At 60.2% G+C, this 14481-nt stretch overlaps 1 protein-coding gene across 2 annotated transcripts; it reads right to left on the bottom strand.

Annotated features, from left to right (window-relative positions):
* Nucleotides 1–3591: 3591 nt before the first annotated feature.
* Nucleotides 3592–14181, bottom strand: PHB1 (prohibitin 1). Of its 2 annotated transcripts, none has more exons than XM_004608686.2 (7): nucleotides 14112–14181; nucleotides 13034–13148; nucleotides 11551–11712; nucleotides 9129–9271; nucleotides 8050–8166; nucleotides 5905–6000; nucleotides 3592–3917 (listed from the first exon to the last, which is right to left on the bottom strand). In XM_004608686.2, exons 2-7 carry the CDS (start codon nucleotides 13119–13121, stop codon nucleotides 3705–3707), a joined length of 819 nt encoding a protein of 272 aa, XP_004608743.1. In that variant the 5' UTR covers nucleotides 13122–13148; nucleotides 14112–14181; the 3' UTR covers nucleotides 3592–3704. The 2 variants fall into 2 exon arrangements, with proteins under 2 accessions (XP_004608743.1, XP_054987635.1); XM_055131660.1 differs by having other exon boundaries at nucleotides 14013–14146.
* Between the last annotated feature and the right edge of the window lie 300 nt (nucleotides 14182–14481).

Raw genomic sequence — 14481 nt, 5'->3', positions numbered from 1 at the left:
CATGACCGTGAAAGGCTGAAACCAAGGTTGCTTCTTCTTTTTTTTTTTTTTGCTTCTTGGGTCACACCCGGCAATGCACAGGGGTTACTCCTGACTCAGGCACTCAGGAATTAACTCCTGGCGGTGCTCAGGGGGCCAATATAGGATGCTGGGAATCAAACCCGGGTCGGCCAGCTCCTATTCTTTTTTAAAAAAATTTTAAAGATCCCATTAATTTTATTTGCTTTCTGGGCTTCATCCGGCGACACTCAGGGGTTTCTTCTGGCTCTGCACTCAGGAATTACTCCTGGCAGTGCTTAGGGGACCATGTGGGATGATGGGGATCAAACCTGGGTCGGCGCATGCAAGGCAGACACCCTCCCCACTGCACTATCACTCCAGTCCACTGGGACCAAGTTTGATTAAATGAGCTGCTGCCAACACAGGGCAGGAACTGGCAGAATACGGCCTGCAGGGCACACACAGACCCCTTCTGGTTCGCGTCCAGACAGCTCGTGAACTAACCAGGCTTTCGCTCTTAGACCCAGGGTTTGTTTGGGGCATGAAAAGGGTTGGGACACAGCCAGTAGTGCTTGAGGGCTGCTCCTGGCTTAGGAGCGACTCCTGGAGGTGCTCGAGGGAACGACAGGTGGTGCTGGGTATTGAAGCAGGGTCCGCTCAAGTGGCTGCTCGCCAGACAAGTGCCTTAACCTCTGCACGATCTCTCCAGCCCCTAACTGTGGTTTTCAAACCTGAATGTCCAGAAAAATAAAGTCAAAGGTAACCTTTCATGACGCAGGAAATTTAAACTCCCCTGTCCTAAGCGAAGTTCTCTGGCAACAGTTGTGCCCGGGCGTGCTACTGCAGCAGAGCTGAATCATTTTACAAGGCCGTCTGGCCCGCAAAGCCCAAGTGTTTACTCTCTGTCCCTTGACAAAGCTTGCTGACCTTTGGCTAAAAGGATTAGGGGGAGAAAAACGGGGAAGAAACTTGGAATTTGAACAGTCCAGGGGTGCGGAGGGCTGTAAGTCTGATCCCAACTTAAAGTTGCTAGAGAATTAAAGGCTAAGAGAATCTGGGAGGCAGAGTCCTGCTGGGGCCTCTCTCTCTCTCTCTCTCTCTCTCACACACACACACACACACACACACACACACACTTAACACCTGCTTGTATCACCCAGGCCTGTCCCACTCAGGGCCCACAGTCATTGGCAGGCGTCCGGCGTCCAGGAAGGTCCCGACGGTCCATCCTGCTGAGATCCTGGTAGAGCCGCCCTCGCTACATCAGAACTTCCCTGGTGCTCCCTCGTGTCTCATATCTCGGGGGATCCCCCGGGCTCCTGCCCCGTCGGCCCACGTGACTGGGTCTGGAGCACCCGGAGGGAAGGCAGCGGCAGCCGTGTCGGTTTTCTGCTCCTCTCTCGGGCCCGCTGCTTGCTGGGAAGACGCCCCATTCAGCGCCTGAACAAGGGAATCATTCAGCCTGGCCCTCGCTCTCGGCCCCTTCCCTGACCAGCACAGGCAGGACGTGGCCTCTGAGCCTCGGCCCAGCCGCTCAGGCTGATAAAGGCCCATTGTCGAGGCTTCCAGAGAGAGCCAGGGACTATCAGGAGACCGGCCCTGCGGCCAGTGTCAGGACCCTCCAACATTTGTGAAAAGAGTTAACGGGGGCCGAGGCAAGGCCGAATGAGACCCCTGGGCTGCCAAGGGCCGGCCTTGGCAGGGAGGCTAACGGCAAAACCAGCAGGGTCAGGCCGGCCGCCAACCTGAAGGCACCCACAAACAGAGCCGGCGGGGCGGGGGTGGGGGGGCGTCCCCTCCAGACACCTGGAATAGGAAATCCAATCTCCCCCCCGCCCCACCCCCACCCCCAAATGCAAGAAACACAAGTGCTCTGTTCCAAAGGGCCGGGGGAGAGCAGCCGTCCCCTCCCCCACAGGGCGTGCGGAGCGATGAAGCAGGAAGGGGGCCGGCTGCCGAGGAAGCGGCCTGGAACCCATTTAGGACTCGCCTTCTGCTCCCTGTCCCAGACACACTCGGGGCGCCCAGGCACCTCATCACTCACGGGCCTCCTCGTCTTACGGCGAAATAAAACATGTTAGGAAGCGGCATCCCGAGGAGGCCTGGGGTGAACCAGGAGGGGGCAGAGCGACACGGGGGTGGGGGCGCCCCTGCTGGGAGGGTGGATGTGGGGGGAGGCAGGAGCCCACCCTGACACACGCGCGCGCATGCCTGCGTGCCCGCGAGCTCACAGCAGGAGGTTGTGGCAGAGGCCCTGGCAGCGCCCACCCCAGCTCTGCCTCGGGGGGCCTGCCTGGCCGGACCCTGGGAGAGGGAACTGGGTCCGGGTCAGAGTGCAGCCTGCAGAGGCCTCTCGGAGGCCGCTCCCTGCGGACATGGGGAAGGGCAGCTAGCTCGGGGTGGGGGCCGCAGGTGGAGCAGGTAGTTCCCTCCGCAGGGGGCTGCTCGCCCACCCCAGCTCCCCCTGCCAGGCAGCGCCAATCTGCCGCGGATCTGCCGCTGCAGGCGCCAACCGTCGCAGAGCAAATCCACGCGAGCGGCTGCTGCGGCCCAGGTCCTGGCCCGGCAGGTGCGGGCAGGCCTCCAGCTCCCAGGCAGGTCAGGTTCCTTAGCGGCTCCAGGCCCCCTCCTGGCAAGCCCCGCCCGCACCCCTCAGATTCCTTTCGGGCCAGGGAGATGGGTCTGGAACCGCTTCCTGCCTGGCTGGAGGCCCCCCCCCCCCGAGAGTGTGCGCGTGTCTGTGCATGCCCGCGCTGGAACTGCCAGGACGCTCAGCGTTGTGTGCGTGTTTGTGTGTGCAGGTGTGTGTGAGTGTGCATGCGTGTGCACGCACGCGCAGACACACAGTTCCAGCGGGAACGGAACAGTCTGTTCGGCTCCCACAGCTCCTACAAACCCCCCAAACAAGCCTGGAGGCCTTGGCCGGAAGGTCTGGGTGTCACTTATTGACAGCGGTTCACACGCTCACTGTCCTCCCGGGGCTGTTTCCGCTGGCTCAGAGCGCGGGCCAGGCGGGGGAGAGGGCAGGCCCGGGGCCTCGGCGCAGGTGGCGGGCTGCACGTCCTTGGCGGGATGCAATCCGTCAAGCTGGACTCCCACAGGGCATAGAGGACGACGAGGTGGGGGGCGGAGGGGCCCGTTCACAGTACTCACATCTGTCCCGGCCGGCCCTCGGGAGCCTGGGGGGCCCTGCGCGTCGGGCCCACCCACCTTCACACGGGCAGATCCTTCCGCCCGGCCAGCTTGGACACAGCCGCACATCAGCCTGATGGTATCTCACAGGTCCCGTCCACACCGACCGCCCGGGTGCGACTTCTCTTTCCCCGGGTCTGTTGCAGGATGCTGGGATATGCAGTCACGCCTTGTCCCTTCAGCCACATGCGCTGTCCCCTCCGGCCTGAACGCACTGTCGTTGGGTGGCCGCAAGTTTTCTCGGGCAATGCCAGGGGGCCCCCCCGGACGGGCCCACACAGCCCTGCCTTTCTGCCAGGCGCCAGCGGCCCCTGCACACAGCACGGCCGGCAGAGGAAAACGCGGGCGGGAGGAAGAGAGGGAGGCAAAGAGCTCGATCCGATAGAGCAAGCTGAGATCTACAAGTGATTTCTACTTTTATTTCCTTCACTCGAAGCCAATCACGAAATCGTCACAGTGATTTCTGGGGCGGGGGCGCGGGGAGAGGGGCCGGAGGGGGGGCGGCGCCGGCCTCACTGGGGCAGCTGCAGGAGCACCGACTGTCCGGCGGGCAGGTAGGTGATGTTCCGGGAGCGGGAGAGCTGGTAGGCGATGTCCTCGGCCGCCTCCAGCTTGCGCAGCTCGATCAGGCCGTCCCCGGCGGTGGCCAGCGAGTTGGCGATCAGCTCGGCCGCCTTGGAGTCGCCTTCGGCAGAGATGATGGCCGCCTTCTTCTGCTGCTCGGCCTGGGCGAGGGCAGGTGGAGAGAGACAGACATCACACCCCGAGCCCCCGGGGGTGGGGGTCCGAGTGACCGCCCGCACAGACCAGCCCCTTCGTCCTGGCCTGGAACACCCCCTCTGACCCGGAGGGCGCCAACTCCAGGACTGGGCTCAGACACGGGGCTTCTCCCAAACGCCCCCTGCTAACCGCAATGCGGCCCAGCCGCGTGACCACAGACCAGGCCGAGCCCAGGCGGAGCCCAGGCCGAGGAGGAAGGCAGGAGAGGAAGGCAGACTTTCAGTACAGCCTCTGTTAGGGCCGGGAGCATGCCTCAAGGGGCTGGTTGCAAGCTCTGCATGAGGGAGGCCTGAGTTTGGTTCCTGGCACATGTACCCATGGGAACAACCCCAAACCAAACCGACCAAACCTCTGTGGCAGTGGAGGGAACGGCAGGCCTGTGACTCCCGAGAGCTGGCCCTGAATGAGTGGGCCCTGAGACACAGGCGCTCAGGCCTAGGTTTCACCTCCCAACACTGAGGGACACTGGCCCGGCGTGTGTGTGTGTCCCCCCAGTCCATCTCAAGTGTGTGTGTGTGTGTGTGTGTGTGTGTGTGTGTGTATGTGTGTGTGTGTCCCCAGTCCATTTCAAATTCATATTCACCCGAGTTTGTTTTTCCCTCCCTCCCTCCCAACACCGAGGGACACTGGCCCGGCGTGTGTGTGTGTGTCCCCAGTCCATCTCAAGTGTGTGTGTGTGTGTGTGTGTGTGTGTGTGTGTGTGTGTGTATGTGTGTGTGTGTGTATGTGTGTGTGTGTCCCCAGTCCATTTCAAATTCATATTCACCCGAGTTTGTTTTTCCCTCCCTCCCTCCCAACACCGAGGGACACTGGCCCGGTGTGTGTGTGTGTGTTTGTGTGTGTGTGTGTGTGTGTGTCCCCAGTCCATTTCAAATTCATATTCACCCGAGTTTGTTTTTCCCTCCCTCCCTCCCAACACCGAGGGACACTGGCCCGGCGTGTGTGTGTGTCCCCAGTTCATCTCAAGTGTGTGTGTGTGTCCCCAGTCCATCTCAAATTCAAATTCACCCGAGTTTCTCTCTCTCTCTCTCTCTCTGGTGCTCAGGAGTGACCCCTGGTGAGGCTGGGGGGAGGGGGGCGCACCTGATGTGGTGCTGAGGATTCGAACCTGGGTGGATCACGTGCACCACGGCAAGCTCCTCACCCACTGTACTACCCCTCCCGCCCTCAGACCGGGTTCGGACACTTCAAGGCCGTGACTCCTCACTCAACATAGATGCTCTGACACTGATGACCCCTGTGGTACCGTTTGGGCCCCGGGGACCGGCAGAGACAAGACACTGCAAGTCTCTGCTCCGGGAGCCCGGGGCCCCGGCACAAGGCTGGCCAGGCAGAGACCGCTCTGTCCCCAGACCCCAAGGATGGAGGGGCCTTGGGGATCAGCGATGCGTGTGGGGATCGGCACGCCGCCCGTCGACCCACCTTTGCAAAGACCACCAAGAGCAGGGCGAGCTGCCGTCTGCTGTCCCCCCCACCCCACCCGACGCTGCCACATCTGGAGGGACTTAGCTCGTGGGAAAACAACAATAACAAAAAGCAACGCAGGGGTGAGAAAGCCTGCGGAGAACATGGGACCTGTCTCCTGCCAGCATACACCGGGCAGCAACCCTGCTCACACACTCCCTAGTGAAGCTGAAAACAGTCCAAGAGAAACTTTTTTTTTTTTTAAACTTGGACAAGAGAGTGTGTGTGTGTGTTTGATCTTGGGGAGGTGCGGGGGTGGGGGGGGAAATAAATTACCCTTCTGTGATTTAAGACATAACTTCACAAGTCCCCAGCTAGCCCCCGAAGACTCTGGAACCAATTGCTAGCGGATGGCCCCTTCAATCCCTTTCCCATGATCCCGGAAGCGGAGATGACAGGTGATGGATTTCCAGGCCACCCGGAGAACGGGGCGGCCGAGGGGCCCCTGCCATCTGGCTGAGCGCTCACCTTTTCCACCACGAATCTGGCCCTTTCTGCTTCCTGCTGAGCCACCTGCTTGGCTTCTACCGCTTCTGTGAACTCCTTCCCGAAGGTCAGATGCGTCTGAGGGGAGAGAGAGCGAGCGTGATGGGGCCGCGTAATCGCTTCACCAGCGTGGCTGAGGCAGGAAGGAGCCAGGAATGGCTCCAGCAGCTGGGAGCGGCGTCAGGCCAGAGCGTTCTCCCACCTGCAACCCCGTGCCCCCAACCCGAGTTCACACCCCCCAGAAGCCATCGCTGCCGTTGCCCCAACTGCTCCCGGGCATCATGCTTAGGGCAGAGAGCACCAGGAGGACACGGTTCCTGCACTGTCTCCACCTCCCCAGGGGCACACATCTGGGGGTGGGGCGGGGCGAGGTCCTTTGATGGCCCCTTAGAAGGCCCCCCCCCCCCCGAGAGGCCAGATGGAAAATCGAGCCCCGTGGAGTGGGTGGTTCGTCGGGTTCTCAGGGATTCAAGCCCCCGGCTCTGCTTATAGATTAACCATCCCGCTTTCTCTCCCTGCACAGAACAGGAAGGGGGCGGGAAGGTGGGCTGCGAGTCCCGATGCTCCTGTGCCTTCGGGCTCTGGGAAAGGGCTCACGAGGGAGCAAGGGCAGGAAAAGCGATTGCTCAGGGCTGAGAGTCAAGTTCCAAGCACTGACGGGCCGCCCAGAGTGGACAGAAATGCCCCTGGGCTGCAGTGACGACCCAGGAGGCAAGAAGAGGACGCAGACCACGGAGCCAAGCTGAGACTCTAACACCCCGGCAGCAAGCACCTCACCAACTCACGCAACGTCTTCAGAAGAAGACGGGAGGAGGAAGGGAAGACCGCCAGATCCTCTGCCTCACTTCCTCCCCTCCTCCCAGATGCTGCTCTGTGCTGGAGAGTTCAGACCTTCTGAGGCGTGAACCCTTGTCCTCAGGCTTCTGGACTTTTTTTTTTTTTTTTTTTTAACACGGCTAACTCATAAACTGCAGCTGTCCGACTCTGCCTGGCCCCCTTCTGGATCCCTGCTCTGAGCTGTGCAGGGGGAGAGGGCGGTGGAGGACGGGGACACACAACCCGAAGAAATGAAAAATGCAATGTGTAATTAGGGAATAAACCTTCTTTCTACCAGGGCCAGCGGAGGGCAGCAAACTCCCCGTGAAATCTCATTTTCCTCTCACACCTCTTAAGACGGGGTTTCTTGTGGTCAGCCCACATTTCCCCAGAATCAAAGCATGTGGTTGGAGTCGAGCAAAACGCCAAGCTTCTCCCTTGGTTCTCTCTCTGCACCCCCCACCGCCAGGGCGCGGGGGTGAAGGCGCTAGGGGCACGGGTGGAGGGGGGGATCGGGGAGAGGGGAGGAGCGGGAGGCACTGCTGCAGCCTGGCGTCTCGCCAGCAGAGGGAGCCCCACTCGGACTGGGGCTAGTGCTGGGGACCGAGAGAAGCTGTTGAAACAGCTGTGCAGATGCCGAAGGAAAGGAAAAGCTCCGCGCAGGAGACCCCAACAGGAAACGCTCCACCTTGCTACCCCAACAAATCACGAGTGATTTTTCCCAGAGAATCCGGAAACAGGACCTGCTCCCCGGCCCCTCCGCCAGCTGAAATGCTATCCCGGCAGGCGCGGCTTCTGAGTTATGGCATTCGATGTCACATAAATCCACGGTCTCCAGAGGCAGCTGACGCCTCCGAGATGTCCCTTGCCCTCCGCACCAGGCGATGGGGAACAGATCCTTCCAGTTACACTCTATCACCTTTCACGGGCTTCCCCAGAGCTCAGCTTCCCAAATGCCGGGAACTCCCTGGGTTGAGGACGGGGGCTGGCGCCAGAGGGAAGACCATGCAGTTCTCCAATTTCCATCCGCCATGGGCAAGACGTCACTTCCAGGGGGAGCTCAGGGGGCCACTTGGGAGTTTGGAGAAAGTGGAAAAATTCAGTGGTGAGGGACCTTCTGGGTAGGGCCATAAAGTCAAAAGGAGGCTGGACGGCAGTGGGGGGAGGTCCGGGAACCCTCGTCTGAGACTGAATCTGCCAAGAATGCCCCCCAGTTTTCCAGTCTCGGGTTCAGGAGAGCAGAGGGAAGGTCCCAAGGCTGCCTGCCCAGAAAGGAAGGCAGGAGTCCCACCCTGCTCCCCGACATCTCACCAGGGACACGTCGTCCAGGATGAGCCCGAAGGTGGCTGCTCGTTCCGTCAGGTCATCGCTCACCTGCCTGGAGACCAGCTCCCTCTGGGTGATCAGCTCGCCGGCATCAAAGCGAGCCTGGTGGGGCAGAGACAGAAAGGGCATCAGGAAAACACACACAGACACACACAGACACACCCTGGCAAGCTCCAAGGGTGACAGGGACAGAAAGGGCATCAAGAACACACACAGACACACACACACACTCTGGCAAGATCCAAGGGTGACACACATATAAACAAACACACACCCTGGCAAGCTGGGGGGGGGGTCGGAGGGGGAGAGAGAGAGAGAGAGAGAGAGAGAGAGAGAGACAGACAGACAGACAGACAGACAGACGGACGGACACACACACACACACACACACACACACACACACACAGAGGCAAGTTCCAAGGGCAACACCCATATAAGCACACCCCCTAGCAAGCTTCAAGGGTGACAGAGACAGAAAGGGCACCAAGAAAACACACACACACACAACTCTGGCAAGCTCCAAGGGCAACACACACACATAAACACACCCCTGGCAAGCTCTGGGGGTGGGGTGTGTGAGAGAGAGAGACAGAGACAGAGACAGACAAACAGACAGACAGACAGACACACACACACACACACACACACACACAGAGGCAAGTTCCAAGGGCAACACCCATATAAACACACACCCTAGCAAGCTTCAAGGGTGAGAGACAGAAAGGGCACCAAGAAAACACAACACACACACACACACAACTCTGGCAAGCTCCAAGGGCGACACACACACATAAACACACCCCTGGCAAGCTTAGGGTGTGGGGTGTGTGAGAGAGAGAGACAGAGACAGAGACAGAACACACACACACACACACACACACACACACACACACACACACACACACACACAACTCTGGCAAGCTCCAAGGGCGACACACACACACAACAACACACCCCTGGCAAGCTTAGGGTGTGGGGTGTGTGAGAGAGAGAGACAGAGACAGAGACAGACAGACAGACACACACACACACACAGATCTGGGCCCACGGCCCTACCCACTCACCACCACAGACTTGAGGATCTCTGTGGTGATGGACGGCAGGACTCGCTCGTCGTAGTCCTCGCCGATGCTGGTGTAGATGCGCGGCAGCTGGCTGGCCACCGGCCGGAAGAGGATGCGCAGGGTGATGTTGACATTCTGTAAGTCTGAGGACGGGGTGGGGGGCGCAATGTTACACAGCGACCCGTCACAGGACCTCTGCTCTCCCGAACTCGCCACGAGTCACAGTCGAGGAGTGTAACGGGGCGGATTCGGAGACCGCACGGGGGACACGGCACGGAAGCCGAGTCCTGAGGGGAGTCTCCTAAAGGCAGCGACGATAGCGGCTTTTCAGCGGGTCCCGAAAGCCGGCTGCCACGGCGAAGCTGCTGAGACTGGTGAATGCTGAAAGCTGTGAGACGGCCGCTCAAGGCCGGCCGAATACTGCCCACGTCAGGACGGGGCCTCGGAGACCCCCTCGGCTGACTCAGGGGGCTCGGCCAGCTGCAGCCAAGCTCCACTCGTTTCCTTATCTCCAAGGGAGAGACCGAGGGAGGAAACAAGAAAGCTCGTGCACCAGGGATGGGGCTGCCTCCCCGGACCTGGCCCAGCCGGCCAACTTCCCTCAACACCAGGCCTGCTGGGAGCCAAGCGCGCCACGGCCCCTCACAGGCCCCCACTCTAGGCCCATCAGTGACCAGACCCAGGCACGAGAGGTGGAGACTCCCCACCTCACCTCCGCGTTTCCAACGGATGAAAGACTGCCACATAACAGAGCCGCCAAGGGCAAATCAGCGCAGAAGGGGAGCGGGAGAGGTGGAGGGCCTGGAAAGCTTACGATATTTCATTGCTTCTTTTTGTTTTTCTCTTTGGGTCACACCCGGCGATGCTCAGGGGTTACTCCTGGGGCTCTGCACTCAGGAATTACTCCTGGTGGTGCTCAGGGGACCATATGGGCTGCTGGGAATCGAACCAAGGTCGGCCATGCGCAAGGCAAATGCCCTACCCGCTGAACTATCGCTCCGGCCCTACAATATTTCATTGTGTGTGTGTGTTGGGGGAGGAGCCTACATCTAGCATTGCTCAGGGGCTATTCCTGTGCTCGGGAGGGACCCCCAGCAAGGCGTAGGGTCAGACTCCAAGCAGGATCACAGCAGCGGCGGCTGCAGGCAGGGCAAGTGCCTCGCCTCCGGCATTACCACTCTGGCAGGGAGTTGAGATCCAGCCTTCACAGCCTCTTCTTGCTTCCTTTGGGCTTTGGGCGACAGCTGGTGGGAGTCACTCCTGGCCCCCCGTGCTGGAGGGCCGGGCGGTGGCCGGGAAGGAGACCCAATCTCCCTCATGCACATGCACAGGCGGCCCTTGGAGCTCTCCCTGCGGCCTGCAGCGCCGGGCCCCTCCCTGCAGGAGCTACAGGACAGCTGGTGCAACTCAGAACCTTCTCACAACACAGTTCTCCTCGGGAGCCTGCCCCCCCCCACCAGGGGGCGCTGGCATGCTCACTACTGCTCCAGTCACTGGGCTCCCAGACGCCCCGGCCCCTGAACGCCTTCTCCGCCTGCCCACCTCCCCAGGGAGACTGAGCGCCCAAAGGGCTCTGTCTGGCTCTAGAGACTTTTGAGAGACCGCACCCTCCATCCTGCACACAGTCCTATGTGGAACAGTACCAAGAGTGGTACTGGGTGGCCCTGTCCCCTCCCCGTGTAGAGCTGCCCCGCCAAGCAGCACCTCTGTCTGGAGGACGGGGACAAGAGTGACAGTCCAGGGTGCTGGAGAGATGGCAAAGTGGGCAAGGCAGTTGGACTGCAGGGCAACTGACCCAGGTTTAATTCCTGGCATCCCACACGGTCCCCTGAACTCACCAAGAATGGATCTGAGCACAGCCGGGTATGGCTCAAAAAAAAAAAAACCAAAAACAAACCCAAAACCCAAAATAAATAATTTTTAAAAAGATTGGACAGTTTATTTTCTTTTTTTTTGTTTTTTGGGTCACACTTGGCGATGCAAAGGGGTTAGTCCTGGCTCATGCACTCAGGAACTACTCTTGGCAGTGCTCAGGGAACCATATGGGATGCTGGGAATTGAACCCGGATTGGCTGTGTGCAAGGCAAACACCCTACCCGCTGTGCTATGGCTCCAGCCCCTGGACAGTTTATTTTAGGCCCTGCCTGGAGTTCCAGGGCTGTCTCACAGACCCCGGGCGTCCACTTGGGAGAGAGCCCCAGGAGGCCAGCTCTCTGGAAAGCAAGGCAAAGGGCGAATGGGCTAGGCGGGCTGACCGAATGGCTCGGGAAGGGCCAACCACACTGCAATTTCTCTATGGTCGTCCGAGAATGTGTCCCTCAACTAGACCCTTCTGTGAATCCATACAAAATTTTTTTCAGGGCAAAAGGCTAGAAATTCTTACTCTGTGCAGTACGACCTCTGACCCACGGGCCAGACTCACCTTTGCTGCCCGTGATCACGGGCACGTTACGAGGTCGAGAGCGGCAATCGAAGATGATTGGTTTCTGTACCCAAGGGATGAGGAAGTGCGTCCCTTCCCCCACCACGATGTCCTGCACGCCTCGAAACCGGTCAAAGATGACAGCTCTATGCCCAGCGTCCACTAGGAGAGAAGCGGTGTGAGTCAGGGGGATTCCCGCTCCCCACGGAATCCCCTCCCCGAGCGCTCCCTGGAACCTTCGGCCCCTTTCCTGCTCCCTGGAACCTTCGGCCCCTTTCCTATACCCGCTTCTGCTCCTCTTCCCACGCTGCTGCTGGTCTCGAGAGGCTTCAGACTCGCTTCAGAACAAAGCTGCGACTTCCACGGCGGTCACTTCCCAAGGACTCGGGGAACAGGACCTGCCCCTCACCGCTGACAACGTGCTGAGACATGCCCCCACGCCCCCCTCGCCCCTTACCCCTGATTCCACACACTTCTGGAACCAGCCCCGACCCCTGGGACTCACTCAGGGGGTCCTAATGCATCCTCTACCCCGGCTCGCAGAAACAGGAGCTCACTACAAGTGCTCGGAACACTGGACGGCCTCAACCTCTCTCGCTCCCCGGCCCTTGGCTTCTTATGTTTTTAAGGGTTAGACAGCGACCCACCAGGCTGAGAAACCAGTGATGGAGAAACTGACGCGTTTGCAGGCCAGGAGAGATGGGCACAGGACGCCGGAGGGCACCATCTCTCCCGGGAGGCCTTTCTGACTCACTGCCCTTTTCCTGATGTTCAGTGTTGATGGTTGATACCCTCCCTCCAAAACTAACTCTCCTCTTTGCAGTCACACACGGTGGGTCCGTTACTGCTCCTCCCCTCGGTGAGAAGGAGAGCACGTCGTGGTTGGAGGGGAGTCTCGGGCCTCGCTGTCTAAGGTCAAACGGGAAAACGCCCAACACGCCACCTCCAACCCCCGCCACCTTGCCGGAAGCAGGCGATGCATCTGCAAGGCAGCTGTCTGGGAACGTGCTCCCCCACGGCTTCAGCAAAGCCAAGGCCCAAAGGCAGGCTGAATGATTCTGGGGACAGGACCTCATCCCAGCTCCTGTGAAAGCCTGGTGCTGTTCCACCAACAGAAACAACTGCGAGTGTCCCAGCAGCAAGGGGCCACACGGAGTCCCCTTCTGTATAAGGGCTCCGAGAGAGTCCATGGTTCCCAGGTCAGGTGCTGGGGCCAGGGAGGTGACGCCTGGCATGCAGAGGTCCATCCCGGGCACCATATGGTCCCCCCCCAGCACTGTTGGGTGCCATGCTGTTGGCCCCCCGGCACTGCTGGGCTGGAGTGGCACAGCGTCAATGGATGCTGTGTTGAGCGGCACCGTGGGTGCAGGATGGCAGGAAGTGAGACACCATCCGAGAGCCGGTACCCATCCAGTGTCACGTGAACAGCGCAAACCAATGAAAACCCTCCAGCAAGGGCAGTGGCCCTGCCCCCAGCTCTCACCATTGTACAAGGCCGAGTTCACCACGCCTCCTGCAACAGCTAAAGCCAGGCCGAACTTGCCAATGGACTCAAACACTTTGGCAGCCATGTCTCCTTCTGCTGAACCCACTCACACCTGAGGAGGGGGGAAAACAAAACAGCCTGACCCCCAAGTCCCCGAGAGCCCTCTCCGAGGCACACTTCAGGAGCTGGCTGCTTATCTCCTCCCAAGGACACCAGAAAAATAAAACTACAGCTTGGCCATTTACCACTTCCTCTTGCCCTCTCCTCTGTTTCTTTTCCCTCTGGTGGTGGGGGTGGGGGTCTCAGGGGCCACACCCACTGGGTCCACGGGCTACTCCCAGCTCTGTGCTCGGAGCATTGCAGTGCTTGGAATCCCGGCTTCCTGCACCGCAGCCTGCGCTGTCGGGTGAGCTCTCCGACCCTCTATGTCTTTCTCCCCATCCCCCACCACCACGTAAGCACATGGGTCAGGGGTGCTTTGTTCAACCCTGGGAACGAGGCGCCACACTTAAAGGCTCCCTCCCACTTTCTCTCCTCCCCAGAGAGAGCTGTGGGAAAAGTTTTGGGGAAAATGAACTGCAAGATTATGCTACATCGTGATCCCGGGGAAAATAACCAAGTTAACGGGGCAGCCCACGGGCAGCAAGGGGAGGGCCCAGGAAGGGCCGGGAGGGTGGCGCCCAGGCCGCGGGGCGGGAGCAGCCAGGCAGAAACCAGCCGGCACCAAACTTTGCAGTGCTCCGCCCCCACCGCCGGCCACTAGGCTCCGACCCGCCCTCCCCACCTCGTTGTCCCCGTGCACTTAAAATAGTCCTTTCCCGGGGCCAGGCTGCACAGTCCGGACTCCGCGATCTTCCCATTTCGGAGACTTTCTGGGTTATTCCTCACCCTGGCCCCATGCACGCCTCTCTCAACTCCCAACTCCTTGTGGCTGGCCCCGGATTCGGGCCCCTTAAACTCCCCGAAAGAGGCGCACCTACGCACGTAGCCCGCTCGCTCAAAGAGCGAAAGGGAGTGCAGAGATGGACTGCAAAGGCGTCCGCAGCCGGCCGGGGCCGCTCCCCTCCATTCTCACCTGCTCCTACTCTGACCTCCACATGAATTCCTCAGCCGCACGCACTGCGCACGCGCGGGGCGGGCCCGCCTCCGCCCCGCCCCCTTTCAAGATCCGCGCCGGCGATTGGTGAGCATGGGCGCTGTGCCTCCTGGGAAGGGTGGCGTGCAGCCCGTGGCCTGCCCCGAGACTCTCCGTGGGTGAACTACAGTTCCCAGAATCCCGTGCAGCGGCCGGCCCTCGCTGAAAAGTCTTTTCTCTTTGGTGGTAACTGCTGAGAGGTTGCCGCAGAGCCTCTTGGGGCCTGTAGTTCCGTAGGGATAAATGCACGTGCGGGTCTTGAAGGCTGGCAAAGTGCGGTCGACCGGTGTGCTGGAGGGGCAGAGGAAGG

The sequence above is a fragment of the Sorex araneus genome, chromosome 3, assembly GCF_027595985.1.
Source record: "Sorex araneus isolate mSorAra2 chromosome 3, mSorAra2.pri, whole genome shotgun sequence".
In the NCBI taxonomy this organism is placed as follows: Eukaryota; Metazoa; Chordata; class Mammalia; order Eulipotyphla; family Soricidae; genus Sorex; species Sorex araneus.
The sequence above is the reverse complement of the archived record's forward strand: the minus strand, read 5'-3'. Positions and strand labels throughout refer to the sequence as shown.